Source organism: Aotus nancymaae, unplaced genomic scaffold (genome assembly GCF_030222135.1).
Source record: "Aotus nancymaae isolate 86718 unplaced genomic scaffold, 86718_ANA_hifiasm-v0.15.2.pri h1tg000115l, whole genome shotgun sequence".
In the NCBI taxonomy this organism is placed as follows: domain Eukaryota; kingdom Metazoa; phylum Chordata; class Mammalia; order Primates; family Aotidae; genus Aotus; species Aotus nancymaae.
The window spans coordinates 1,632,956-1,660,723 of NW_026988530.1; the positions used below are offsets into that span (position 1 = coordinate 1,632,956).

General features: G+C 36.3%; 1 protein-coding gene and 1 non-coding gene across 3 annotated transcripts in view; both read right to left on the reverse strand.

Annotated features, from left to right (window-relative positions):
* The window catches only part of NEIL3 (nei like DNA glycosylase 3), a 59,431-nt gene that overhangs the window by 22,686 nt on the left and 8,977 nt on the right, over positions 1-27,768 (reverse strand). For both annotated transcript variants that reach the window (XM_064370985.1, XM_064370984.1), the window contains exons 2-6: positions 25,525-25,649; positions 10,866-11,000; positions 10,077-10,290; positions 6,933-7,007; positions 5,157-5,323 (exon numbers count right to left, since the gene is read on the reverse strand). In XM_064370985.1, coding sequence (XP_064227055.1) covers positions 5,157-5,323; positions 6,933-7,007; positions 10,077-10,290; positions 10,866-11,000; positions 25,525-25,649 — 716 coding nt within the window. The remainder of the gene's footprint in view (positions 1-5,156; positions 5,324-6,932; positions 7,008-10,076; positions 10,291-10,865; positions 11,001-25,524; positions 25,650-27,768) is intronic.
* LOC135272601 (U1 spliceosomal RNA) lies at positions 17,950-18,113 on the reverse strand. Its single transcript, XR_010340621.1, has one exon. It is a non-coding gene; the product is annotated as a U1 spliceosomal RNA (small nuclear RNA).

Sequence of the window (27,768 nt, forward strand, 5' to 3'; positions counted from 1 at the left end):
CTGTCTACCTTTGATTTTAATCGATATATGATTTCTATTTCATTCAGTCTACCATGAATCCTTATTCTTGGAGCACCAAAACTTCCTGGAAGCCCTCGAAAATATAGTTATTTTGCTGAAACCAGAAATAATTTCTTATTATGAAGCTTGAGGTAAGAGGCTTAAACAGGAAGCAGCTTAAACCCATCTTTTCTCTTTCTATTTGTTCTATCTGTGGAGAGCCATGGTAAGGTCAGCTTTATGGGTTCCAGCCTCTGAGGCTCTGGTCCCTACAGCTTTTCTATTAATTCTGTGAATTACTCCAATATTCATTTTGGCTACATGACCCATACATTGCCATTTTTGTTTATGAGAAGTTGAGCTGGGAGTTGGGTTTCACTGTAGTCCAGACCTCCCTCCCTCCCTCCCTTCCTTCCTCCCAGGCTGCAGTGCAATGGTGTGATCTGGCTCACTGTAACATCCACCTCTGAGGTTCAAGCAATTCTCCTGCCTCAGCCTCCGGAGTAGCTGGGATTACAAGCATGCGTGACCACACACAGCTAATTTTTTTTTTATTTTTTTAAGTAGAGATGGAGTTTCTCCATGTTGGCCAGACTGGTCTCTAACTCCTGACCCCAAGTGATCCACCCGCCTTGGCCTCCCAAAAGTGCTGAGATTACAGGCGTGAGCCACTGCACCTGGCCTCAGATTATGTTTTAAACATGGCAACTACACAGCTTCCCCAGAACAAATTTATCCTACCAAGACCAACCCATCACAGGTTTTCTTATGTCTCTCAAGTGCCCTCTAATTGCTCCAGGCCCTCAAAAATTTCTGCCAGATTATACATGGCTAAATAATTGGTTTGCAGACAACACTAAATTCTCATTGACTGGCAACCAACTATCGCCACATTTCCAAACTAGATGGTTTTTAGAGACCTGAATATGTGCTTGTGAAGGAACAAAACATCCTCCCTGTGTTCAGTTTTCCAAATGTTTTCCCTGTATACTTTCCCATGTGCTGTTTCGTCTTTCAGAAAATCCTTTTCCTACCTCTTGTCTTGTATGAATTCCTATTTCTTTCTATACTAAGCTCAAAGCCTGCCTCTTTCAGAAAGACTTCTCTGTCCTTCCGAGGTAGACGTAAGTGTTTCTTTCTCATACTTCCATTGCCATCAGGATAAACACGTGCCTTTATAGCACTTCCATCTCGGTGCTTTACCTATTTTCCATTTACTTCCCCATTCGCCCTTCGGCATTTTGAGAGGCTGTGCTCTATTTTGTCTCTGTATTCCCAGTACCTGACATATAGTAGACCCTAATAAGTAAATAACAATTTTTAAAAAGTTTTTTAAAAGGCCCTAATGAAAGGTAAACTCCTCAGTTTTCACTAAAGGAAACAATATTCACATATATAAATTATATTAGCTAGCAAATAACTAAGAATCAACAATAGGCCGGGGGCAGTGGCTCACACCTGTAATCCCAGTACTTTGAGAGACTGAGGCGGGTGGATCACCTGAGCTCAGGAGTTTGAGACCAACCTGGCCAACGTGGGGAAACCCAATCTCTACTAAAAATACACAAATTAGCCGGGTATACTGGCAGGCGCCTTAATCCCAGCTACTTGGGAGGCTGGGGCAGGAGAATCACTTGAACCCAGGAGGCAGAGAGAGATTGCAACGAGCCGAAATCATGCTACTGCACTCCAGCCTGGGTGACAATAGCAAAACTCAGACTCAAAAGAAAAAGTGTAATCCCAGCACTTTGGGAGGCCGAGGCGGGTGGATCACGAGGTCAAGAGATCGAGACCATCCTGGTCAACATGGTGAAACCCCGTCTCTACTAAAAATACAAAAAATTAGCTGGGCATGGTGGCGCGTGCCTGTAATCCCAGCTACTCAGGAGGCTGAGGCAGGAGAATTGCCTGAACCTAGGAGGCGGAGGTTGCAGTGAGCCGAGATCGTGCCATTTTACTCCAGCCTGGGTAACAAGAGCGAAAATCCGTCTCAAAAAAAAAAAAAAAAAAAAAAGAAAAAGAAAAAGAACCAACAATAAACAGTGTCTATATTTAAAGTGTGATATGATCAATGAAAACTGGAAAATTAGGGGAGGACTTGATAAGTTCAGTAAGCTTTCAGCGACGGAAGAAACAGGAGGATTTAGATAATTGGTACTGAGCTTTTCAGACTCCTTCAACTTAACCTGAAATGACTTTACACTAAAATGAGAAAATTTAGTCAACATAAATGTTCAAATACTCATCCAGAAAATAAATGGGCTGTACTTAATCACAGAAAAATCTAAGAGGGCAAATAGTACTGGTTTTCAAACTTTTTAAAATATGTAAACATTTATTTCGCAGTGTATAGTTGGTTATCCAAACAAAGTCTTAAGCTGACTGCCAATATTGAAAACAGAATCAGGTCAAGAGAGAAGAAGGATTACAAGGTCCAAAACATTTTCAGCACACCACAGCCTTTGCTAACTCACAGGTAACCCCAAATCTCTTTTGGGGAACTCTGAGGTCTTGGAAATCTAGTTTCAAAACAAAAAAGAAATTCACAACCATTTATGTAATAAATAACATATTTATTTGACAATTTTTTATCTCAAAAGATATCAGTTCACAGAACATAGAAAACAGATACAGAACATTAATCATTCATTTAGTAAACAAATATATATCGATGGTCTTCTATCTGCCAGCTACTATGTTCAATACAGTATCTGGATATTGGTCATAAATGTACATCCTTATTATAAAAAAGTTCTTGTTCATAAAAAATTATGAAAGTTCTTGTTCAGGCCAGGCATGGTGGCTCACCTCTGTAATCCCAGCACTTTGGGAGGCCAAGGCGGGCAGATCACGAGGTCAGGAGTGCAAGACCAAACTGGCCAACATGGTGAAACCCCGTCTCTACTAAAAAATACAAAAATTAGCTGGGCATGGTGGCTTGTGCTTCTAATTCTAGCTACTTGGGAATCTGAGGTGGAAGAATTGCTTGAACCAGGATCCGGGAGGCAGAGGTTGCAGTGAGCTGAGATCACACCACTGCACTCCAGCCTGGACTACAGAGCGAGAAAAAAAAAAAAAGTTCTTGTTCTTAAAGAAAATTATGAATGTTCATTAAAAATTTAAAAAATATAAGCATGTATTTTATATATATATATATATATATATATATATAAAGGTAGTTCAGATCTGTGATAGTAACATGGGGTGAAGCAGCTGAAAGGAAGATATGAAGTGATTTAGAGGAAAGTATTGGAGAACAAGAGTGATGCAGAAAATGAAACACAGAGACACAAAGAAGAAAAAGCACGCGGCTTTAGATATACTTATGAAGACATAAGCTGGGACCTCCTTTGCACGCCAGCTCCCTCCCCTGGCCCTGAGCTCTACAGACAAGATGGCTCCTCCCACCTCCCAGGTTTCCCACAGCCAAGTGGTGCCCCCAGTCTCTTCCTATGTCCAATCCTATGGTTTTGTTTCCTTTGCTTTTTCTTTGCCGCCCACCCTGTAGTTACTGGCATTTGCTGAAGCTCAGACCATGGCTCATTTCTTTATTCATTCTAGTGAACTGAGAAGTCGGAATGCTTCAGTCAACTCCACTGTGCTGACAACCCCTAAGACATGTCTTCCTGGCTATTCCACTGTTGTTTCACCTATCTAGCACACACTGCATCTTCACCGCTGTATCCCAATTTTCCCAGACCCATAATGTGAAAATTTACACTATTTGGCCTGAAAGCTTTTGTATTATCCTACCTGTCAAATCTGCCACAGTCCTTGTTGACTTTTAAAAAAAGTTTTACTAGGGCACCATGTCCAATGTCTTGACCCCAGCCTGGTGACCATCGCTTGCCCATTACGCTGCATCAGCTTCTTTACACATGTTTTCAATCTCTTCGTTTTCCATACTTTCCGTATTTAACTATGCTACAATCAACTAAAAAGTCCTTAATGCGCTAATTTAGGAAAGACCTTAACCATTCCCAAAACTACTCATGATCCCCACCATTGGATCCCATCCTCCCTGTAAAACTAGCTTTTACTATTCAACAACGTGGAGCCTCTGTTGGGGCTGGCCAGTATGCTCATCATCCCTCCACCATGCCGTGTTTATTAATGATTCAAGATTTGTGGCTATGCTCCTTTCTTCCAATTAAATACTGTCTGCTTTATCATTTAATCAAAATTCTATTTTTTAAAGTGGATTTCAAACGATACTTTTAAGTCTAGTCAAATACAGTAGGAAGAAGGAGGAAAAGAGTAGAATAGGGAGCTTGATTCAAATGACGCTTTCTTTGAGATCTTCCCAACCTTGCTGTACATGTAAACCTCTAACATCCCTGAACACTTACAGCATTTTATGTGCTTCATGTCATACTAGTACTACTGATTTATAATCACATATACTGCTATGCAGTTGCTTTATACTGTTTAATCTTTCTCTTACAGTTCCCCAAAAGGTCCTATGGCCTGTTACCAAGGTAATGGTACTTTGGGGAAAAGAAAATAATCAGACATTTTAAGGATTATTGGACAGTGGCTCTGAACTGACACTAATTCTAGGAGACAAAAATGTCACTGTGATCCACCACCAGTCAGGCCAAGAGATCGATGCAGTTTTAGCCCAAGTACCTCTCACAGTAACTCCTCAAACCTATCCTGTGGGTATTTCTCCAGTTCTGGAATGCATCATTGGAAGAGACAAACCCAGCAACCGGCAGCACCTCCCGACATGAGTTTAATAAGTGGTCTATTATTTCACCAACAAGACATACAATCTGTAAAAAGATCTTGCTCTTGTTTTATAATATTATTTATATTATTTCTAAGTGAAGCAGAGACTTAGGAAGGTAGTTGCAGTTTTTCCAATTATTGACATCTCCTGGTACTCACTTTCCATGCTAGGTTAAATGTAAAGGCTAGATATTATTCCCTGAGCCAGAGATTTTCTACCTAAATTCAGAATTGGTCCATAAATCACCTTTAACTCCTTCTGGTTCTTCGATGCCATTATTTACTATTTCCTTCCTAGGACTAAAATGCTTCTGAGTTACGCTCTCTTCTGAATAGCCTGACAGTTATTCAGTTATATTCTCTGATTATTAGCCTTTTAGTTAGATGGTTGGGGCAAATGGTACCCTTTAAATTAGATATCTTACCATATGTCAACATGTTGAGGATTTTCTTTTTGACAGTGAGGACAGAAATATGTCATTCTGTTATTGTCCCCGAAGCGGCACACGGTTATTCTGCAGTGGCACTGACCACAATTAGGACGTTTGTAAACCTTACAGTGTTTAGAGACAGCAAGTCCTGCTTTACGGCACTAAAAAAAAAAAAAAAAATTCTGTTAGCTACAAAACAGTGCTGCCAAGAAACCAAAGACACATTGGCGAAAGTCATCTCTAAAAATCATCTGTTAACAATTTACACGTTTGTACATATGACGATACAATCTTTTCTTTCATCAGGGAAAAAGGTATTGACAAGATTTGGTAATATTTGTCAAATAAGAGTTGTGTGAAATAAGTCATTATTTTATGTCATTAGTATTCAAAATTGCTCTTTGCATGGCTTTACCCTCTTATCTAAATGAGATGTAAAAATTCTATATTTAAAAATGTCTTTTATGCTTTTAAGGATTTTTTTAATTAACCATAATTATATAGTTAAAAGAAAAAGACTAGATTAGCTTTAAATATTATTATTTTTAGAAGGCTGAAACTGCTCACTCAGTTTCGACAACCAAAAAACTTATTTCTAAGGGACAAAATTTAATAAGAGCATTTTCTTTGTTGACCTGAAAAAAGAAATTTTTTTCTTTTTTAACCTTAGAGATTCATTAAAAAACAATAAAAAGAAAATAAACATTCAAATACCATCCTAGCAGAGAATATATTCCATTTTGGTATAAATTCTACTTCAAAAGATATTTTGATATATTCTGTCAGTTTTAATCCACTCACAAATATTTAAGGCTCCTACAAAGAAAATATCTTGAGTTTCCATCAGCAGTGTGAAAATTTAAAAGCCAGGAAATATGGCTCACCACGTATGAGCTGAAAATTACACAAACAATTTGTACTAATTTAAGGAAAGTATTGAAACACCCAATTTAATCTGGGTTGAAATGGGCAGTTTTCTATGGTCATCTTTTACTGGAGGAAGTAAGAAAATGCAATTTAAAAATAGCCATAGTTACTCAAGACAGATCTGTAGAGCAAGATGTTCATTAACATTTTGGGCCAATTAATAAAGAATGCTACAATTCCTGCCTTTCTGAACATAGTAAAAATGAAAAGTTTGAATATAGAAAATGGACCATGAAGAAAAAAAAGGCATACTTGCAATATTTTGTTTAAAAGATGAAATGTGTTTATCGAATTCTATATATGCATACAGTATAAAACTTTCCACATTTACAAGTCAGCAAGTACTTCATTCTCAAAACTGTGGTAGACAGAGAAACATTATTATCCCATTTTACAGATGTAGAAACTAAACCTAAATAAAGTTATCCAAATAATCTAAACCACACAGACAGTAAATGGCAAAGCCTGATTGAACCAAGGTCTATAGTAAGTGGCACGGCCTGATTGAACTAAGGACTATTTATCTGAAAGTGTTACTGTATGTCGGCCTCTCTAGACTCTCTATATTTGATGTATCCAAAAAATAGAAAAAGAGTCTGTAAAATGCTAACATGGCTGCTCCCAACTTGGTATAAAGATAACTGAATATTGTTATAGTTAGACGAATTTGAACTGACCTACAACCTAGAATTTCAAGATGTTAATTACACCCACATAATGTCCCACTCTTTACTGCACCTCCATGCTCCTTCCACTAGATGGCTATATACAGCTTTCACATTTTTGGTGCAATCCAAAAGGAAACCACTGACATGTTACATAGTTGAAAAATTTTGCTCTTACCCTGTAAAAGAGAATGCTGAAATCACGTATCATTTTGACAAGGTGATGGATCTGTCCATCTGTTAGTTGACAAACCTTAAAATGGATAAAAAAACAATAGAGCCTAGTTTCATGACTTGCTCATTTCTGTAAGAAATAATATGCTTTGCCAATTCTGTGAAAGAGAATGTAATTAGATTTTGAATACAGCTGACCTTTGAAAAACATGGGTTTGGATTGGGAGAGTCCAGTTATACACACATTTTTTTCCTCCTCTGCCACCCCTGACACAGCAAGACCAACCCCTCCTCTTCCTCCTCAATTTATTCAATGTAATGATGAGAAGGAAGAAGATCTTTATGATGACCCACTTCCACTTAATGAGTAGTAAATATATTCCTTATGATATTCTTTTGTTTTTTTAAAGACAGGGTCTCACTCTCTTGCCCAGGCTGGAGTGCAGTGGCACCGTCATGGCTCACTGCAGCTTCAAACTCCTGGGCTCAGCCATTCTTCCGCCTCAGCCTCCTGAGCAGCTAGGACTGCATGGGCAGTTACCTGGCTCTTACAATATTCTTAATATACATTTCTTTTCTCAAGCTTACTTTATTGTAATAATACAGTATTTAACACAGAAAACATACAAAATATGTGTGAATTGACTATGTTATCGGCGAGGCTTCTGATCAACAGCAGGCTATTAGTAGTTACATTTTTGAGGAGTCAAAAATTATATACAGATTTTCAATGGGGGGGTTAGCACCCCAATTCCTGTGTCATTCAATAGTCAACTGTATCTGCATATCTTCTAGAGCTCTATTTCTCACGTATCTACATAGTACCATTAACAATAGTTTTATTTTGAACTGATATTACTGATAAAAATACCTTTCTTATTTATAAATTTTAATTATAAATTCAAACATTTATTGAATATTCTGTATTAGACATCTTCAAAGTCTCAGCATCATCTATCAGACACCTTGAAAAGTCTTGCTGGACTTGAAAAAAAAATTACCAAGAACAACATAAAAACAGAAGGGAAGGGAAACTAGGTACAGGAGTAGAAGACAACACAGGTCACTACCAATTAAAAAGACATGCATTTATATACATGCATTAATATCAAAGTACTTATTAACACATGGAAGACCTCAGACACAGACCATACCAAAGAATTTTTTTCTGACACAGCCTAGCATAAATCTCAGTGTTACCCTTGAAGAATTACTACTTGGCACATGTGTTGTCAATGGTAATCCCAAAAGAAATGGTCTGATGCCTAATGCTTGTTGCTTGTGTGTGAACATGTACATATACAGCTGACCCTTCAACGACACAGGTTTGAACTAAGCAGGTCCACTTATATGCAGATTTTTCTCAATCAAACATGGATTAAAAAAATATAATATTTGTGAGATGTGAAGCCTGCATATGTATAGCCTGCATATATGTAGGCTTTTTGTAGAGCAGTTTTCCTAGGGCCAAAAGCAGGACTTGAGTATGCATGGATTTGGTACAGCCTGGAGTACTGGAACTGATGCCCTGTGTGTACCAAGGGAAGGCTACATATCTACATACACATACATGTACAAAGAAAATAATTTATCAGTGACTATAAAAGTGAAAATCTAATCAACATAGTCACCCTGAAAGCATTATAAATATTCCTCAGTTGTTTAAACTTTAAAACTTGCATACATCCAAAACATTATTAGTTACCATATCTTACATACTATATTAAGTTACACCTTGAAAGGTTATACTGTACTTTTTCAATAATTGTGCATGTGCTTTCAAGAAGCTAATAGTTAAACTTCAGAAACGTCATTAACTTTTAAACCCCCAGAAATGACAGGTAAATGGCTGGATGCAGAGATAAAAAGTAAATTCTCAGTGTATCACAGATAACAACAAAACCCTGGGTCCTTTTCTTTTTCAAAAACATCTTTCATAGAAGTTTAAGTGATTTTTAAAAAGCTCATTCTTGTTAAAGTTCTGTTTCATGATTTCCATTCTGAACTCACTTATTCCAAGTATCAAAAAGCAGAATCTCATCTAGATATATCATTAACTGGCTTCTTTTACAGCTTAATTCATACTAATTTGGGTATTACTAAACTATCTAGTAAGTATCTACACAAAGTAAGAAAATACCCTGGGTTTATATAAAAGATAATTTAGTTAATAGAGTGAATTATGTAAAAAATAATTCAGCTATTGGAGCTAAACATTAAGTTAGCTAGTAGCAACAGGTCTTGATAAAAGCCCTAATGTAGAGGGCTTCCCTAGAAACTAAAATGTATGTATTCTACCTGGGTTTGGGTTCTCACCTCTCTTATCCTCTTAGAGCATTGCCATATTCATCACCATTCTCTTTTCTACAAGTTTAACATCTCCCCTTTAACCACTTTTTTTTTTTTTTTTGCAACATGTAAATAAGTTCAAGTCTCTCCAGTTGTAGAACAAGAAAAAAATAAAATAACAAACTCATGTCTTGTCCTGGTAGCCCCCTCTAGCAGGCCAATATTTCCCCTTCACTCCAGCCTATTCGAATAAGGGCTGTACATTTTGGTTCCATTTCCTCACTGATCTTTTTTTTCCCGGCTTCCTGCCTTCCATTGCTCTTTGCACTACAACAGCAGCTTCTAATGTCACCCACAGCTGTAATCAGGAATATGTGAGTGTGTGCCGAACATGTACTTAATATGCCAGAGACAGAAAAAAATTTGTGAGTTAGTTCATTCACATAACCCACAAATATTACTATCTAATGCCAATCATACACCACAGGCTGTGTGTCCTAGATGTTGGGATACTTCAGTGAACAAAACCTTGTTTTCTTTAGAGACCGTGTTCTAGCAGGAGACAGATTTTAAACAGTAAGTATAATAGGTCCATATGTCATGTTTGAAAGGAATAGATGGTATGGAGAGAAGAGAAAGCAGGGCAAGTTAAGGAAGAGAGAGTGAAATGTGGAGAGGGAGGGTGTGCACACAGCAGCTTAGTGCTGGTATGCTGAGAAGTTGACCTGGACAGAGATGGGAAGCGGGAGACCTGAAGTCTGGGGAGACCGGTAGTGCAATGCAGAGTTAAGGCTTCCACATTGGTTCCTTCACAGGACTGAAAAATAGACAGATAATTTTAAAAAAATTTTAAACCTACTTTAACAGCTGGGTGGAGACCACTGTCAAAGAGAGCTTCATTTTTGATGATGTTCCCTACTCCAGGCAACACGCTCTGATCCATCAGCACATCACCCAGCATCCGGCCTTTCTGTTTCTTAACTTCACTTTCTGCTCTCAAGAAACTAAATGTAGGTGAACATACATCTAATTCTTTCATCATTCTTATTCTCTGTTGGCTTTCCGTTGAGTTTCTATAGAAAGGAATATAAAACACATGACCATAAGTCTGGTTACAATTTCACAAAGTCTCATTTAAAATGAGCTTTGCTGGCCGGACATGGTGGCTCAAAGCCTGTAATCCCAGCACTTTGGGAGGCCAAGTTGGGTGGATTACCTGAGGTCAGGAGTTATAGGCCAGTCTGACCAACATGGAGAAACCCCATCTCTACTAAAAATACAAAATTAGCCAGGCATGGTGGCACATGCCTGTATCCCAGCTACTTGAGAGGCTGAAGCAAGAGAACCTCTTGAACCCGGGAAGCGCAGGTTGTGGTGAGCTGAGATTGTGCCATTGCACTTCAGCCTGGGCAACAAGAGCAAAATTCCATCTCAAAAAAAAAAGAAAAGCTTTGCTATAAGCACTTTATGTTAATCAGGGTATAAGAGTTGTATATGCAAACAACAAAGACCTTACAAATTATATTATCTGAAGGCTTCTTTAAAATGAGGTTTCATCAATTATAAACTATTTGTTTCTTTAGTCACACAGGTGACATCCCAAACCAAGCTCTGCAGTATTGCAGCTTAAGTACTTTTATTTTTATACCTGAGTTCTACTGATGAGTCAAAGAAAGAAATCAAATCTTTGGTGAGTTGCATTTCCAAAACAGGAGAAGTTCCATTTTTATATTTATACTCAAGTGGATTAATCATGATGGAGCCTTTCATTCCAAAATGAATCCTGAAACAAAATCAAACCCATTTTTGAGTGGCAGAAAGTGTATCATTTATCAAGCTTTTTTCCTATACTATCATTTTTTTGGATTACAAGCAAACAAATGTAGACAGGATAAGCACTTTGAAAGGGCAGAAATCAGTAGTAATATTACTATCTATTTTTCTTTCATGACTTTGTATCCTTATAAAGATAGAAGACATGACAATCAGGTTTTCAACTCAAAAATAAAATAACTTCTCAGAGAAATAAAAAGGTACCAACAATAAGCCCAAGAAAATACACCCCTGCTCCTATTTTCTTGTCAGATGAAGTACCTTTTATTCACGGAACAGTCTAGCATCTCTTGGCATTTTCTCAGACTCAAAGGCCTGGGATGAGATAAGGCTAAGTGTAAGTTGCCTACAGTTTGTGCTTTCATAAATTCTACAAAGCCACTAATATTCAAATTCCTTATTTCTAACCACAGTGAATTGGAAATATTTACCTATTGCAAAATAATATCTATGGTTTAAGACATTCTTTTTTCCCCTTGTTTTGCACTAAGCAATGAAACAATTTTTGTTTTTTTGCAAAATCTTATGTATCACAAAAAGAGAAAACAAGTCAGAACGCTATTGTCTTCAATTCTTTTCATTTTCTTCTACCTCTATATGTATTGGGAAGAGGAGATTTATAAATATTTACGGTTAACTTGAAAGCCACGATGCAGTGATGAAAAATTCATAACCTTTCACATTTTATAGGATTGATTAGCATGTCCAGTTTTTTAAAAAAGTAGTTTTGTAAGATCTCTGATGATGAAAATAAAAGATGATTATCAGGATAAAATACTGTGCTCCGCCTTTCAAATCTCTCTCCTTATAGCTTTGTTGAGTTAATAAATACGGCTCTTTTGGCAGCAAATGTTACTGCTCTATGCTTCTAATTGTGGAGCACCATGTTATAGTATTGTACAAGGTTAACCGGTCTAACTTTAAAAATGTGGGTTTTAAACTCTGTGTGCCCTACTATCAATCATAAATGCATTTTATATGCCCCATAGTTCTTGACAGGAAAAATGTGCACCTGTAAGTACTCCATAATTTAGCTTACGGAGGTTCAACCCCAGTGAACAGTGTACAACTGTCATGCCCAGAAGCCATCATAGCTAAAATCTTTTCAGCTGCATGGCTCATAAAGTGGATTCTAAATAACTTTCTATAATGAAACCACATCCACACCAAAAATCTCAAAGGTTAAGACCCAATTCAAATGGAGGTATAGCCCTAACAAGAACCCTAGATCAAATAAGTATGCCTATGTCTTATAAATAATTCACTTTTAGTAAAACAGTGCCTAAAATATTTATTTTATTTTTATTTATTTTGTTTTATTAAATAGTTATATATTATAATTGAGTCCCAATAAACCAACACATCTCGTGGGTTTATCATTAAGTACCTTTGATCTTAAACTACAAAAAGCATATCAGTATCATGAAAATATTTATGGCAGAGTAAACATTGATATTGTGACAACAATTGATACTGATTTTTTTTTTAACCAGGAATAGACCCATACTACATAAAGAAAAGACATTCTTAGGTTTTCATTTGCTTTCCAAGATTCCCCATAATTAATTAGTTTAGGAAAATGTTATTAGATCCTTATTTCTATCTCAAGCTCCTTCTACCAACCCAAAAGGTTACCCGAGACCATTCTGCATAATAGAAGTCTACCTGCCAACCACAGTCACGTGGTCCAAGGATGGGCATGAGGCTTAACCTGAACAGGTCTCTGTCATCTCCTCAGATCCTGTGCCTTGGTGACAGTTGATTAAGAAATGGACACCTGTCCCAAGCTAGATTCGTCAGTATCCAAGCTGAATTCATCGGTTTTTCTGATGAATTTAAAGATCTAGGACCCAGGGAGATCCTGCCAGCATTAAGAGATCTAATATGAGAGCTGTCTGTGGGAATGATTCCCAACGTGAGCACCAGCAAAGCCAAGGAAGATCTCTCTGCAGAGAGGAAGACTAGAGAAGATCTCTGTGAGGAGCAGAGTAAAGAAATGAAGAGAATCCTAACAGCTTTTAGTCTTTGCTTGCTTTAGTTCTCCTTGAAGCCTGCCTGTATTCTCTTCAGGTTTTGTAAGATACTCCATATGATTTTCTAAGTTTTAAAACAATTTTTGGTACCAAAGTCAACAAAAGATAATAAATAATTATTGAACCTACTTGAGTTGGGCTTCTGTCACTTGCAACCAAGTTCTAATATGAAAATTGTGCCCAAACTAAAAATTCAATTAATAGTAAGAAAATTCCTCTCATTAGAAATAGCTTCCTAAAGAAATCAGTAAATAAGCCCTGATCCTATTTTAAGAATCAGCCATATTCTTCCAGCTATCACTGTCAGAATAATCTGAACATCCTTAAGCAAGCACAAATAGCATAAACAAAACAGTACTGAAAACAGTTTCACATTACTGACAATTACATTTTGCAAATAAGGCAATTGCCTATAAACATTTTCAAGTGGTCAGAAGTGTCCTAACGATAATAAAGAGTGTAAAATGTAGAATATAATAGGTGCAAAACCTGTGCTAGGAATTTTAAAGAAGAGAATGTAAAAAGATATGGTTTTAACCATGCTAAAAAAAAAAAAGGGGGTGGGAGGAGTTCTGCTTCTACTTAGGATACAGAAGATTGAAACTGAACATAGCTACCACTCTAACAAGGAGGAAAAAAATCACATTATCTACAAAACCATACATTTTCTTAAGCCCATCAGAGACATGAGATTGCAACGCAACCAGGTAACCTAAATTCCAAAAGGTGACAAGCCCCTCCAAGGAAATGAAAGTCAGAACACACAAACTGTTTCATCTGTGGCAGCGCACAAGAGGAAGAGAAGGCTACCATAAAAATGGGAAAGCAGAAAACTGGGAAATTTTCAACCAACTTTTAGATTCTGAATGTAGGCTGGTGTGACAGTTTAGAATCCCTGGAGTCTCAGACACAAGGAGAGCACACACTCGTGGGCCCATGTGAAAGATGTGAGTGACAGCAAGAGACCTGAAAGAGCTGCTCTTGGTGGCATGGCACCTGTTTGCTTCTTGAACATTTCTCTCATATGAAGCTCAAGTCTTAAAAAGTCTTTAAGCTGCTGGGGCCAAGGAAGAGGTAGAAACAAAGGTCATATCTGTCCTTGAGAGAGGAACAGGAAACTTCCTCTGCCCAAACAGTAAGTCTTATACTGAATAACAGCCATAAGCAGTCTGCTACAGGAGTGGCAGGAAACCCTTCAGCCATCCAGCCCAGACAAAGGTACCCTGGCCTGTTGCACATGAGGTAGAAGCAAAAGCCATCTGTTCCTAGAGTTGGAGCTGAAAACCAGCTTTAGCACAAAATACTGTGATTAAAAAAAAAGAGAAATCTGCTCCCACTAGAAGAGAGGTAGGAAGTTCTCTGACCCAAATATACCCACGGATGCAAAGCAGAGCCTGGCTGCTGCTGTAAGAGGGCAAGGGACAGTAACCCTAAGAAAGCTGCAACCTTGGGGTCTACATATACAGGGCCTGCTCAAGACTCAGGCTAGTCCAGAAGAAGTAAAAATCCCCACTATCCCCATCATGGGCCTCCCACTAAGTCACAAGCTACAGCAGCCTACATGGTGGACAGGTAAGAACATGGAGAGACTTTCTCTGTGACATGAATATGCAGTATCTGCTGAAAGCTGAGAGTCAAGCAGCAACACAGAGAAACCATTCACCGCCAAACCAGGCCACACACAAGGCATAAAGTAGCAGTAGCAGCTGGAGTTTCGAAGTTGTTGGTGCACTGAAGTCAAGCCAAAGCAAAACCCAAACCTAGGTCAACTACTTTACTAGACTCACTCAATCCCAAACACTAATGACTGACAGAAAAGGCATGACTGTTTTCGAGCTTAAATATTATTTAGCTCTTGTTTGTCTTTACATGATGTCTGGGATTTAGTTTTTGGTCTTCTATAGACAATGTCTAGGATTCAAAAAAAGTTATAAGTCACACACATACACACAAAGATCAAAAACCCAATATCAAGAGATAAAGCAATCAGCAGAGCCAGACCCAAAGATGCACCAGATGTCAAACTATGTTTTTTAAAAGTAATGTTAAATTAATTTTAAACTTAAAATATTAATTCTTAATCAAAGTTTATATATTAGTTATTAATATGTTAATAATCTAACATATATAAGGATTTAGTATAAAGGTTCATGAACAGGTGGGCTATTTTAGCAGCGAAATAAAAATACATATCAGGGATAAGACATTTCTTCAATGAGTAGACCAGAAGACTACACAGAGCAGGGAAAAGAATAAGTGAACTTGAATATAGATGAATAGAAATTATCCAAACCTAAGAAAGAGAAAAAAGGATGAAAAAGATAAAACAGCACGTTCCTTAAATATGCCTGGAGTTTTCTTTCTTGAGGTTTTAAACTATCAACTTATTTACAACATAGAAAATAACTCATATTATTCACTTTTTCTAGAGTATGTTTTGATAATTTGTGTCTTTCAAGGAATCTGTCCATTTATTTTAGTTGTTGAATTAACTGACATAAATTCTTTATGTAATATATAATGTCCTATTTCTATTCAAATAACAACTTGAGGATCTGTAGTAATGTTCCCTTTGTCATTCCTCTTAGTGTTTATTTGTGAGCTGTATTGTCCAATATGGCAGCCACGACACACATGTGGCAACTGAGCACTGAAAATGTGATTAGCTCAAATTAATGTGTACTGTAATTATAAAATACACAGCAGATTTTGAAGACTCAGTATAAAAAAAGAATGTTACATATCCCATCAATAATTGTTTAAATTGTTTGTATGTTGAAATGAAATATTTTGCATAGGTTAATAAACTATATTATTAAAATTGATTTCTTTTTGCTTTGGTTCATGCAGCTATTAGAACATTTTAAATTATATATGTCTGCCATGTTTATATTGGACTGCATTGAGCTAAAAGTTTATCATTTTTATTATAGTTTTCAAAGAACCAATTTTTGGTGTCATTCATTTTTATTACACTTTTCAAAGAACCAATTATTTGCTTCATTGATTTTTTTTTTGTCTATTGCTTTCATTTTTTAATCCCATTGACTTTTGTTCTTCATTATTTTCTTCCTTTTGTCTGTTTTGGGTTTAATTAGCTTTTATTCTCCTAGTTTTTTTATATGGAAGTTTAAGTCTTAGAGAATTTTATTCATTTATAATAAATATTTAATGCTAGAACATTCCCTCAAGCATTGCTTTAGCTGTGCCCACAAATTTTGATCTGGTGTTTTCATTTTCATTCAATTCAAAATACGTTCTAACTTCCTTTGTGATGTATTTGATACAGGAGTTTAGAAGCATGCTGATTTCCAAATATTTAAAATTTTTCAGCCTGGTGCAGTGGCTCACACCTGTAATCTTAGCACTTTGGGAGGCCAAGGTGGGTGGATGACCTGAGGTCAGGAGTTTGAGACCGGCCTGGCCAACATGGTGAAACCCCATCTCTACTAAAAATATAAAAATTAGCCAGGCATGGTAGCAGATGCCTGTAATCACAGCTATTCGAGAGGCTGAGTTAGGAGAATCACTTGAACCCAGGAGGTGGAGGTTGCAGTGAGCTGAGATCTGTCATTGTACTCCAGCCTGGGGGACAGAGAGAGACTCCCTTTCAAAATGGGGGAAAAAAAAGAGTTTTCTAGTTATCTCAATGATTTCTAGTTTAATTCTTTTGTAGTCAGAGATGATTCTTTCATGATATCAATACTTTTAAATCTGTTAAGACTCATTCTGTTGTACATAATCTGGTCAGTGTTGCTGAGTGTTCTACGTGCACACGAAAAGCATGTGTTGTTGGGTGGAATGTTCTCTACTTGTCAATTAGGTCAAGATGGTTGATAGTGATGCTCAGGTCTTTTATCCTTACTGATTTCTGCCCACTTGTTCTATCAGTTACTACCAAGAGAGTGTTGAATTAGTCAACAATATGTTAGTTTCTCTTTGTTCTTTCCATTCTAGCAGTTCTTTACATTTTTTGAATTTCTATTAGGATTACTATATTTTCTTGATGAATTAACCCTTTAATCTTTATTTAATGTCCTTCTTTACCTCCAGTAATATTCCTCGATCTGAAATCTACTTTGGTATTATTATAGCTATGCCAGATTTCTTGTGATAAGTGTTTCCATAGTATTTTATTTTATTTTTTTTGAGGCAGAGTTTCACTCTTGTTGCCCAGGCTGGAGTGCAATAGTGCGATCTCAGATCACTGCAACCACTGCCTCCCAGGTTCAAGTGATTCTCCTGCCTCAGCCTCCCAAGTAGCTGGGATTACAGGCCTGTGCCACCATGCCTGGCTAATTTTGTATTTTTAGTAGAGACGGGGTTTCTCCAAGTTAGTCAGGCTGGTCTTGAACTCCCGACCCCAGGTGATCCGCCCGCCTAGGCCTCCCAAAGTGCTGGGATTACAGGTATAAGCCACCATGCCTGGCCCACAGTATTTGTTTCCATCCTTTTATTTTAACCTGCATCATTATACTTCAAGTGGTTTTCTTGTACACACATTATAGTTTGCTCTTGTGTTTTTATTCAATTAATTTCTGCCAAATAATTAAGATGGTTAGATTATTTACATTTAATGTGATTATTTGTATGCTCTGATTTAAATATATTACTATTGTTTTCTATTTGTTCCATCTGTTCTCTGTTCATCTTTTAATGCTTTTTTGGATTCAGCATTTTTTATAATTCTATTTTATCTCCATTAGCAGCTTATTACTTGTACCACTTTTTGAATTTTTTTAGTAGTTGCTCTAGTTTTCATAATACACATCTTACACTGTGATAGAAGTTATCACAGTGTAGCTTCAAATGACAAGCAAAACGTATATTGCAACAACCTTTTTTTTTTTAATATTTTTTTTTTACCAGGGGAAAGCGCGAATGTAGTTCCCCACTACTACAAATTATGCAGTCAAGTTTCCCACATTTGGGGAAATCGCAGGGGTCAGCACGTCTGGAGTGCACTGGATAAGCCTTGCCCTGGGAAAACCACCTTCGAGATCATGGTATCTCCCCTGCCAGGTAAGTATGCAACAACCTTAAAGTAGTGTACCATCATTTTCCTATCCCATTATTTGTACTATTGTGACAAGGCATTTTACTCCGATATATGTTATAAAGTCCAAGTCCACAATAAACTGTTATTATGCTTACTTTAGATATAGAACATAAGAGAAAAACATCTTTTATATTTACTTCCAAGTTTCCATTCCCAGTTTTTTCTTTCTGTAGATTCAGATTTCTATCTGTTATCATATCCCTTATGCTGGACAGACTTTCTTTAACTTTTCTAGCACTGCAGGTCCTGGTACTACATCCCCTTAGCTTCTTTGCTTTTTTTTTTTTTTTTCTTTTTTCCGAAAAAGTCTTTGCTAAACCTTCATTTTTAATAGATATTTTTGATGGGTTTAGAATTCTGAGTTGAGAGGGTTTTCTTTCAGCAAATGTTGCTCTGTTGTCTTCTGTCTTACATAATTTCTGTAAATGTATTTCTGAGCTCTGTTCCTTTGTGCTAATATATAATGTTTCTTTGGTTTTTAGCACACTGGCAAGGTATGTGTGAGGGATATCTGGTTTGGTTTGAGGTTCTTTTAGCTTCTTGGATCTGTGGTTTGTTTAGAAAAATTCTTGGCCATTTAAATCCAAAGATGTATTCTGTTCTGTTTTTTCTTTCTTTTCAGATTACAGTTACAAGTATGTTAGATTATGTGACCCTGTTCCACAGCTTTGTTAATCCTGCACAATTTTTGGCCATTATTTCTTTTTTTTTTTTTTTTTTGAGACGGAGTCTCGCTCGTTACCCAGGCTGGAGTGCAATGGCGCGATCTCGGCTCACCGCAAACTCCGCCTCCTGGGTTCAGGCAATTCTCCTGCCTCAGCCTCCTGAGTAGCTGGGATTGCAGGCACGCGCCACCATGCCCAGCTAATTTTTTGTATTAGTAGAGAAGGGGTTTCACCATGTTGACCAGGATGGTCTCGATCTCTTGACCTCGTGATCCACCTGCCTCGGCCTCCCAAAGTGCTGGGATTACAGGCTTGAGCCACCGCGCCCGGCCCATTATTTCTTTTAAAAATGTCTTCTGTTTTATCTCTCTTCCCTTCCTGGAACTCCAAATACATCAGGCCAGTTGATGTTATACCAATAACAAATCTACACAAATATCATTACCCCAATATCAAAATAAGACAAAGGCAGTAACAGAAAAATAACACTATAGCACAATATCTCTCATGAAGACGCATGCAAAAGTCCTCAACAAAATATTAACAAATCAAATCCAGAAACATATAGAAAGGATAATCCATCATGACAAAGTGGAGTATATTCCAGGAATGCAAGGCTCATTCAATATTTAAAAATCAATCAATATAGAATTCTACAAATGAAGTCAGAAAGGCAATATGATGATCTCAATAGATGCAGAAAAAATATTTGAAAAATTCAACAAATTAGAAATAAAAGGGCACTTTTTTGATCTATTAAAGTGCATCTACAAAGAAAATAAAGCTAACATCATAGACAACGAGGCAAACTTATTTGCTCTTACCACTACTACTCAACATCATGCTGGGGGTCCTAGCCAGTGCAATAAAACAAGAAAAAGAAATAAGAGACACATAGGGTGTAGGGGGCAAGGGGAGGGAGAACATTAGGACAAACACCTGAAACCTAGATGACAGGTTGATAGGTGTAGCAAACCACCATGGGACATGTACACCCATTTAACAAACCTGCATGTTCTGCACATGTATCCCAGAACTTGAAGTAAAATTTGTTTTAAAAAGGCATATAGCTTAAAAGGAAAAAATAAAACTGCTTTAATTCACAGATGATATGATTATCTACATAGAAAATACTAAAAGTATACAAGAAAAAGCTACTAGAACTGTAATAATGAATTTAGCAAGTGTATTAGTTTGTTTTTACACTGCTGTAAAGGACTTCCTTGAAACTGGATAAGTTATAAAGGAAAAAGGCTTAATTGACTCACAATTCCATATGGTTTGGGAGGTCTCAGGAAACTTAAAATCATGGTGGAAGGTAAAAGGGAAGCAAGGACCTTCTTCAGATGGCAGCAGGAGAGAGAAGAGAAAGAGAAGGGGCAAGAGCCCCTTATAAAACCATCAGATCTAGTGAGAACTCACTCACTATCACAAGAACAGCATGGGGGACTGCCAGAGGCAGATCATATCAGCAAGGCTGCAGGACACAAGGTCAACACACACACAAAAACTGTATTTCCATATACTGTGAATGAACAATTGAAAATTCAAATTTTAAAAAAGTACCCTTTACAATAGCATCAAAAAAACCACTTAGTTACAAATATAAAATATGTCTGAATCCGAAAATTACAAAATACATATAATGTAAATACATATAACATATACTGTGTAAATATGTAAATACATATAATATTTACACAGTAAATACATATATTTACATGTATTATAATATATACACAGTAAATTATATTACATGTATTACATGTATAATATATACACAGTAAATATTACATGTATTATAATATATACACAGTAAATATTATAATAATATAAATTATAATACATGTAAATACATATAATATGTATTTACAAATATTATATGTAAATACATATAATATATACTATGTTCATGGAGTGGAAGACAATGATGTTAACAGGTGAATTATCATCTAATTGATCTATAAGTCTAACGCAAGGTCAATCAAAATGCCAGCAAGAATTCTATAGAAATCAACCAGCTACGTCTAAAATGTAGGAAATAACTAAAATAACAAAAACAATTTTAGGAAAAAAAAAGAATAAAGTCAGAGGACTGACACTACTTAATTTAAACTTACTTTAAAGCTATTTTAATTAAGACAGGCAATATTGGTGAAAGAACAGATACATAAAATATAAAATAATATCATTTTATCTGATATTCTTCCAAATAGAGAGTTCAGAAATGGACCCACACATATATGGTCAACTAATTTTCAACCAAGATGCAAAGAAATTCAATGGAGAAAGGATAATCTCTTCAACAATGGTGCTGGAATAACTGGATATACACATGCAAAAAAACAAACTTCAACTCTTGCCTTGTACCATATACAAAAAAGAACTCAAAATAGATCATAATCTTAAACATAAAAGTTAAGACAATAAAACTTCCAGAAGAAAACAAGGAAATCTTGATTAATTTGTATTAGGCAAATATTTCTTAGACTGCTCACAAAAAGTATGAACGAGCCATGAAAGAAAAACTTGATGAATTAGGTTTCATCAAACTTAAAAGTTTTTAGTCTTCAAGAGACATGGTTAAAAAAATGAAGAAAAAAGCCACAGATTGGGAGAAAATACTTGCAAACTATGTATCTGATAAATGGTTTACATCTAAAATATATAAAGAATACTACAACTCAATAACACAAAAATATATCCAAAAAAAGGGAAAAAATTAATAGACCCTTCACCCTGTAAAATACACAACAGCAAATAAGCACATTGCATCAGATATCATTAGTTAGTAGGGAGAAGAAAATTCAAACCATAATGAGATACACTGTATACATATTGGAATAGCTAAAATTAAAATGACTGGCAATACCAAGTGCTGGCAAAAATGCTAAGTAACTGAAATTCTCATACTCTGCTGGTAAGAATGTAAAATAGTACCACAACTTTTAAGAACCATTTGACAATTCCTCTTAAAGTCAAACATATACTTATCAAATGATTTAGAGATTCCAATCCAATGTATTTATCCAAGAGAAATGCAATATATGTCCACTCATATATGTCACATGAATGTGAATATTCATAGCAATTTTAGTCATAATATTAAAAACTTGAAACAATCCAAATGTCCATCATCTGATGAATAAATTAACAAAATATGGTTCAGTCACACAATGGGAGACGACTTAGTAATAGAAAAGAAAGTACCACTGACATTTCAAGCAATATGAATGAATCTTACAGTATTACACAGAGTAAAAGCATACTTCAATTTCTCCTAACATGTTATGTGACAGTACAGAAAATATGTTGAAGCTGTAAACTCTTTTATAAGTAGTATGTGATGGATTCAATAAAGGCATTTCAGCAAACTGAAAAGACTCATTATATTATGTCTTGCATATCTGATTTGAGGTTCATACTCACTTAAACCCCAGTAAATTATAAAATCAATCATGTATAAAGCATTTCTAAAATGGCAAATCCTCCAAAATATCTCAGATATCGTTTCTGGTCTCTGAGCACATATAACTGCAAACAGCCAGAGTCATGTAAATCACAAACTGGAAACAGTGAAGGGTCTTGGAAAAATCTATCTGTCTGTCTGTCTGTCTATCTATCTATCTATCTATCTATCTATTTAAAAAATCTGTCTATCTATCTGTCTATTTATCTATCTATTTTTAAAATTTTAGTCCAAAATGCAACAGGTATGCCTATTTTGATTAAAATGATAGCTTAAATGTGAATGCAGCTAGGTGAATGTGCATATAAATATTTGCATACACCATACTGGCAATGTGGCAACGTATGCATCCAAAGTTAATAAAGATCATGTCTGGTAGTGGGATTGAGAATGTATTACTTTACACTTATTTTTTCATTATTTTTCAGTTTTCTCTACTGAGTACTATTTATAGCAAAAACTTGGTGATGTTGTGTTGCTTTGGTTGAAGAGTTACTGGAACGTGCTCAGAAGTTGCACAGGTAGTCATCACACATAACACCACAACAGTGCTCCTAAAATAAACGTATATCAAATCATTTTTAGTATTTCTTGGCACTACTAGGAGCACTTGAATATATCATTTAGTAGATAGAGAAATAATCACTCTCTAACATGTATCTTTCTGATGTTTGGATTTTTACAGAGCAGATTCTACTAGAGGGCTATGTTTGTATTCTACTTTCGTTAACAAATGAATCCCAGAAGATTCATGGCCTGACCTGTGAGATGAACATAGTTTACGACTAAAATCTGTGGGAATTCTCATTGTGAAAAGCTGGGTATCAAGGGGAAACTGTTAGCAAACTTTAAACATGTTTCCTGATATATGCCCTCTCAAATGCAGACGAGCCACCCACCTGGCTCGTTTGCATTTGAGAGGGCATATACATTCTATTTGCAATAGAAATGTCTATTGGGAGGATAAAGACATTCTATTTGCAACAGAAATATCTTCATGTTTGACTTCCATCCTGCAGCCTCACAAAAAAGATCACATTTCTTTGACAGAGTCATCCATTTCCCCTAAGAAGCACAGGTTGGAAGTATGTTTTCTGAACTTATGTTACATTCTAAAAGGGGAGCAACTGATTTTAGGTTCAGATTCCAACAGCAGATCTGCCATTGACCTTGAATTATTACGTCCAATAGTTGTTATGGTTGCAGGAAATTGAAAGGAAGCAAGTCACTGCATTTTTCCCACCCGTATATACTGACAGAGGTACTCTCCAGGGATGGCACCAGTTCAGTGAGTTTGAAAAAGTGATTGTCCTTGTTTAGAACTTCATGGAATACTTACTGACAGCCCTGTACTGAGAAACGACTTCCCTCTTATCAGTCTAGTGGAGAGCACTTGATAAAGCACCCCCCTCTCATCTTACAGAAATAAATCTGTACCTAACACCAGAGAGTCAATAACATATCAATGTTTTCAACTATCATGCCCAGATCCCATTGTGTACTACTCTATCCAGAGCTACGAGTTTTCAATCACATCAATCTACCACAGCAGTAATGTAACCTGCAATATATCATTACTGCATGAACCACTAGGCATATGCTGATGTTATCAATTCCAGACTAAGAAAAACCATTAAGTGACAATGTTGTCCAAGGACAGCAGCTGCTGACAATGAAAAGAGAACACCTCACAGGAAAAGCAATTACATAAACCCTGGATTACTCTAAATATGTGGTAGATGAGATGCAATAAATAACAATCATATAGTATCATCTCTTTGTGACAATTATTCACCTTTGGTTAGCACAGGGTCCAGGAACAGGTCTTTTCTCTTTTTTTGATACAGAGTCTAGCTGTGCTGCTCAGGCTGGAGTGCAGTGGCATGATCTCAGCTCATTGCAACCTCTGCATCCTGGGTTCAAGCGATTCTCCTACCTCAGCATCCCAAGTAGCTGGGATTATAGGCGCACACCACCATACCCAGCTAATTTTTGTATTTTTAGTAGAGACAGGTTTTCACTGTGTTGGCCAGGCCGGTCTCAAACTCCTGACCTCGTGATCTGCCTGCCTTGGCCTCTCAAACTGCTGGGATTACAAGTGTGAGCCACCGCGCCTGCCCAGGTCTTTTCTTTTAAGAAGGTGATAAATGTGGTCAATATCTTTAAAAAGCACTAAAAACAATCTGAAGAAGCAGTATCAATCTTTACAGTTGGCAAAAGCTTAGGCTAAACTCAGAAAAGACGGGCTGAGATTCAGTAGACATATTAACTCATAGACATTTTAATTTTCCTGCAAAAATTAAATATGTGATCATGCATCACAATTAACATATATTTTAACTTTTTTATCACTAAGTCAACCAAGGAAGTAGGTTGCTAGTCCTCCTTTGCCAGTATATTAGCGATGAATTTCCATGGGAACTGTAAAACAATGGAGAACCTACTATTTCTCTGGAAAGTTTTTAAATTCTCTAAGTAAATTTCCAAATTCCATTCAAGGCTTCAGAGAAAGAAGGAAGCCAGAAAAGTATTTAAAAATCAAGCAATATATTTAAACCAAACTAGAGTCTGTCACAAATATAAAGTAACTGCTCTGGGAGGCCAAGGTGGGCGAATCACAAGATCTGGAGTTTGAGACCAGCCTGGGCAACACGGTGAAACCCCGTCTCTACTAAAATACAAAAACTTAGCTGGATGTGGTGATGGATGCCTATAATCCCAGCTACTCGGGAGGTTGAGGTGAGAGAATAGCTTAAACCCAGGAGGCAGAGGTTGCAGTGAGCCGAGATTATGCCACTGCACTCCAGCCTGGGCGACAGAGCAAGACTCTGTCTCCAAAAATAAAAAAAAAAAATAAATAATTATATATATATATATATATATATATATATATATATATATAAAGTATATAAAGTAACTGTGTCACTGAAATACAATAAACATTTGGTAAAATCAAGAAGAGACTTGTGGTATAGGGAGTTTGGGGAATAGCAAAACAGAGCTGTGTTGCTCTAATACATCTTGGGAAACCCTATAAAATGACTGTCTTCCAACAAATGATGACATAAGAATTTATTCTTCTGCTGCTTATCGATTTCCATGATAGAATCACAACTTCTCATATTGGAGGTCTCTTAAAAATACAGTACTTCCTATATGATTAAATGTGACACCCGGCAAACTCCATCTAGCATTCTATGCATCTTTAAATATAGAGAGATAAGATGTATTATACAGGCTTATCTTACCGTAAAGCTTTTGGTCCAAAGTACATAAAAAGCTCCTTCCCCAAAGTTTCCACGCCATTGTAAACATATCCATTAAACAGGCTCAAGACATTCTGGCTGGAATCATTATTATTCAGTACAGCAGCCTAGTAGAAAATACATAGACACACATAAGCACAAACACACAAATTTTAAACAAAATTACAATTTAATTCTTAAATGTGTTCATATTACTTCATGCCCAGGTGCATTTCAATGAGAAGAATAATCTCCAACAAGTAATGTAATCGGCTGTTTACATACATTTTTGTCAAATTACTATGCAGTCATTTAAAGAGAGAGAGGCCAAAAAAATTAAGTAAAAAAAAAAAAATTGACAGACAATCAAAATAAAGTTTCTTCCAGGACCATATAGCTCTGTGCATATGAAAAGGAAGCACAGGAATACAACATGAATGTTTTAAAACTAAAAACTGGAATATAGGTTCTTCCATTTCCAGAAGTATAGACAAGTTCCCTGAAAGAGTGGTCAGATAAAAACAGCTACAAATCATAGATGATAAAATATGAAAACAAAGTATTTTTAACCGCACCGATGAACTCTTAAGCAAGTATGAAAGAATAAAAGGTCAAAAACCAACAATGGGAGAGAAGCCGGAGAGGTAGTAAGGAGAGTCCTGAAGCCAGCATCTACCCTAAGGGCATTGATTGAAACTAAGGAATAAGAGCTTCAATTCTCACGTCTTGTGATGCAGGAGATCAGAGATAAAACCTGGGCCGCCTGAGTAGGAGAATCTAATTTGAGACCTGTCCTATTCCAACCGCAATGTTAAGAATAAAGAAAAAATAAACTCATATTCCCTTTCCCCCATCAGTTTTGCAAAACCAAACAATACATTGTTAGGATTACAACATATATGCAGAATACTATAAGATATTCAAGGAAATTATAAACACAAATCAACATAAAACAAAAATATTAAATATAGGTTCTTCTGTGGGAGAAGGAAAGAAAGGGACTTTGGTTTAGATTTTAGCAATGCCCTTTTTCTTAAACTGGGCATTATGTATGCTGGTGTTTCTTATGTCATTATTTTTATTTTAGACTATTTTCAATTAAATAGTGTTTTATAAACATTATTTAATTTAAACTCAAAATGTAGTTAAAAATTTAAAACTTAGACATGCATAACTATTATACAAGATAAAACAGGATACATAAAATTCTATCTATGCATTAACTCAACCTAAGGTAATATCCTTATTTACCTCTAACTTCTTTTCTCTTTTTCTCAAATGGGCCTAATGATTCTCAAAGATTCTGAATGAAAACTTGGTGGGCAGTGGGAATGGGGAAATGTCAAGATATAATTATAAAACAGCTTTAGATACAGAGTCTAAAAGCAAGTCACAACTTTTCCTCACTTTAAGGTGAAATGATATTGTTCGGTGATTCTCCAACCTTTGGTTTTAGACATTTGTCATTCTAAATGCTTAAGATGGCATGTTCACTCTATTCTTTATTTCACGAAATTAGTCTTTGTTAAGGTACAACCACAGTACGCAGTTCAAATAGATAATGGAGATAAAGAAAAATAAAAGACCGAGACCAGACACTATTCTTACTATTCTTCTACTAAATCCATTCAAGTTCAAGGTTGAAATAGCTAGTCAATGCCAGAACTTTCCAACTGCCTAAAGTTCAGGCAACTGGCTTTATCTATCCCTCCTTTATGTAAGAACTGGAGAATCAAACACTGGCTTAGAATGGCAGATAAATTAAATGCACAAGAGTAATCAAAAATGGCAGCAGTCACTTCCAGTTCTGCACAAATGACAAAAAAGAACCTGTGGAAGACTGTAGGCACATGCCACCATATCCTCAGAGCTCAGTTTTTGATTTTCCTTTCTGGCAGGCACTCTAGTACCTATCAATAACTATCAAGCACTGGGAAGGCAGGCTTGAGTACTCAGTAAGGAAAAAACACATTTGCCTTGTTATTTATATAAGTCAGTCTTCTAGGGCCCTGAACTGAGAAGCACCAAGAATCTTGATGCTTTTCTGCCTAACAAGGGACTTTAAGCCACTTAAGTACACTTCAGGCCCAGTATAGATTACAACAGGTTTTAAGGTAGGTTTCCATGACAACCAATCAGTCTGTAAAAAGTTCTTATAAACTAGCCAGGACACTTTTAAGATGATGACATACAAAGCAGATATAGATCTTTGTCTCAATATAGATTAGGCTGTACATTTTCAGGATC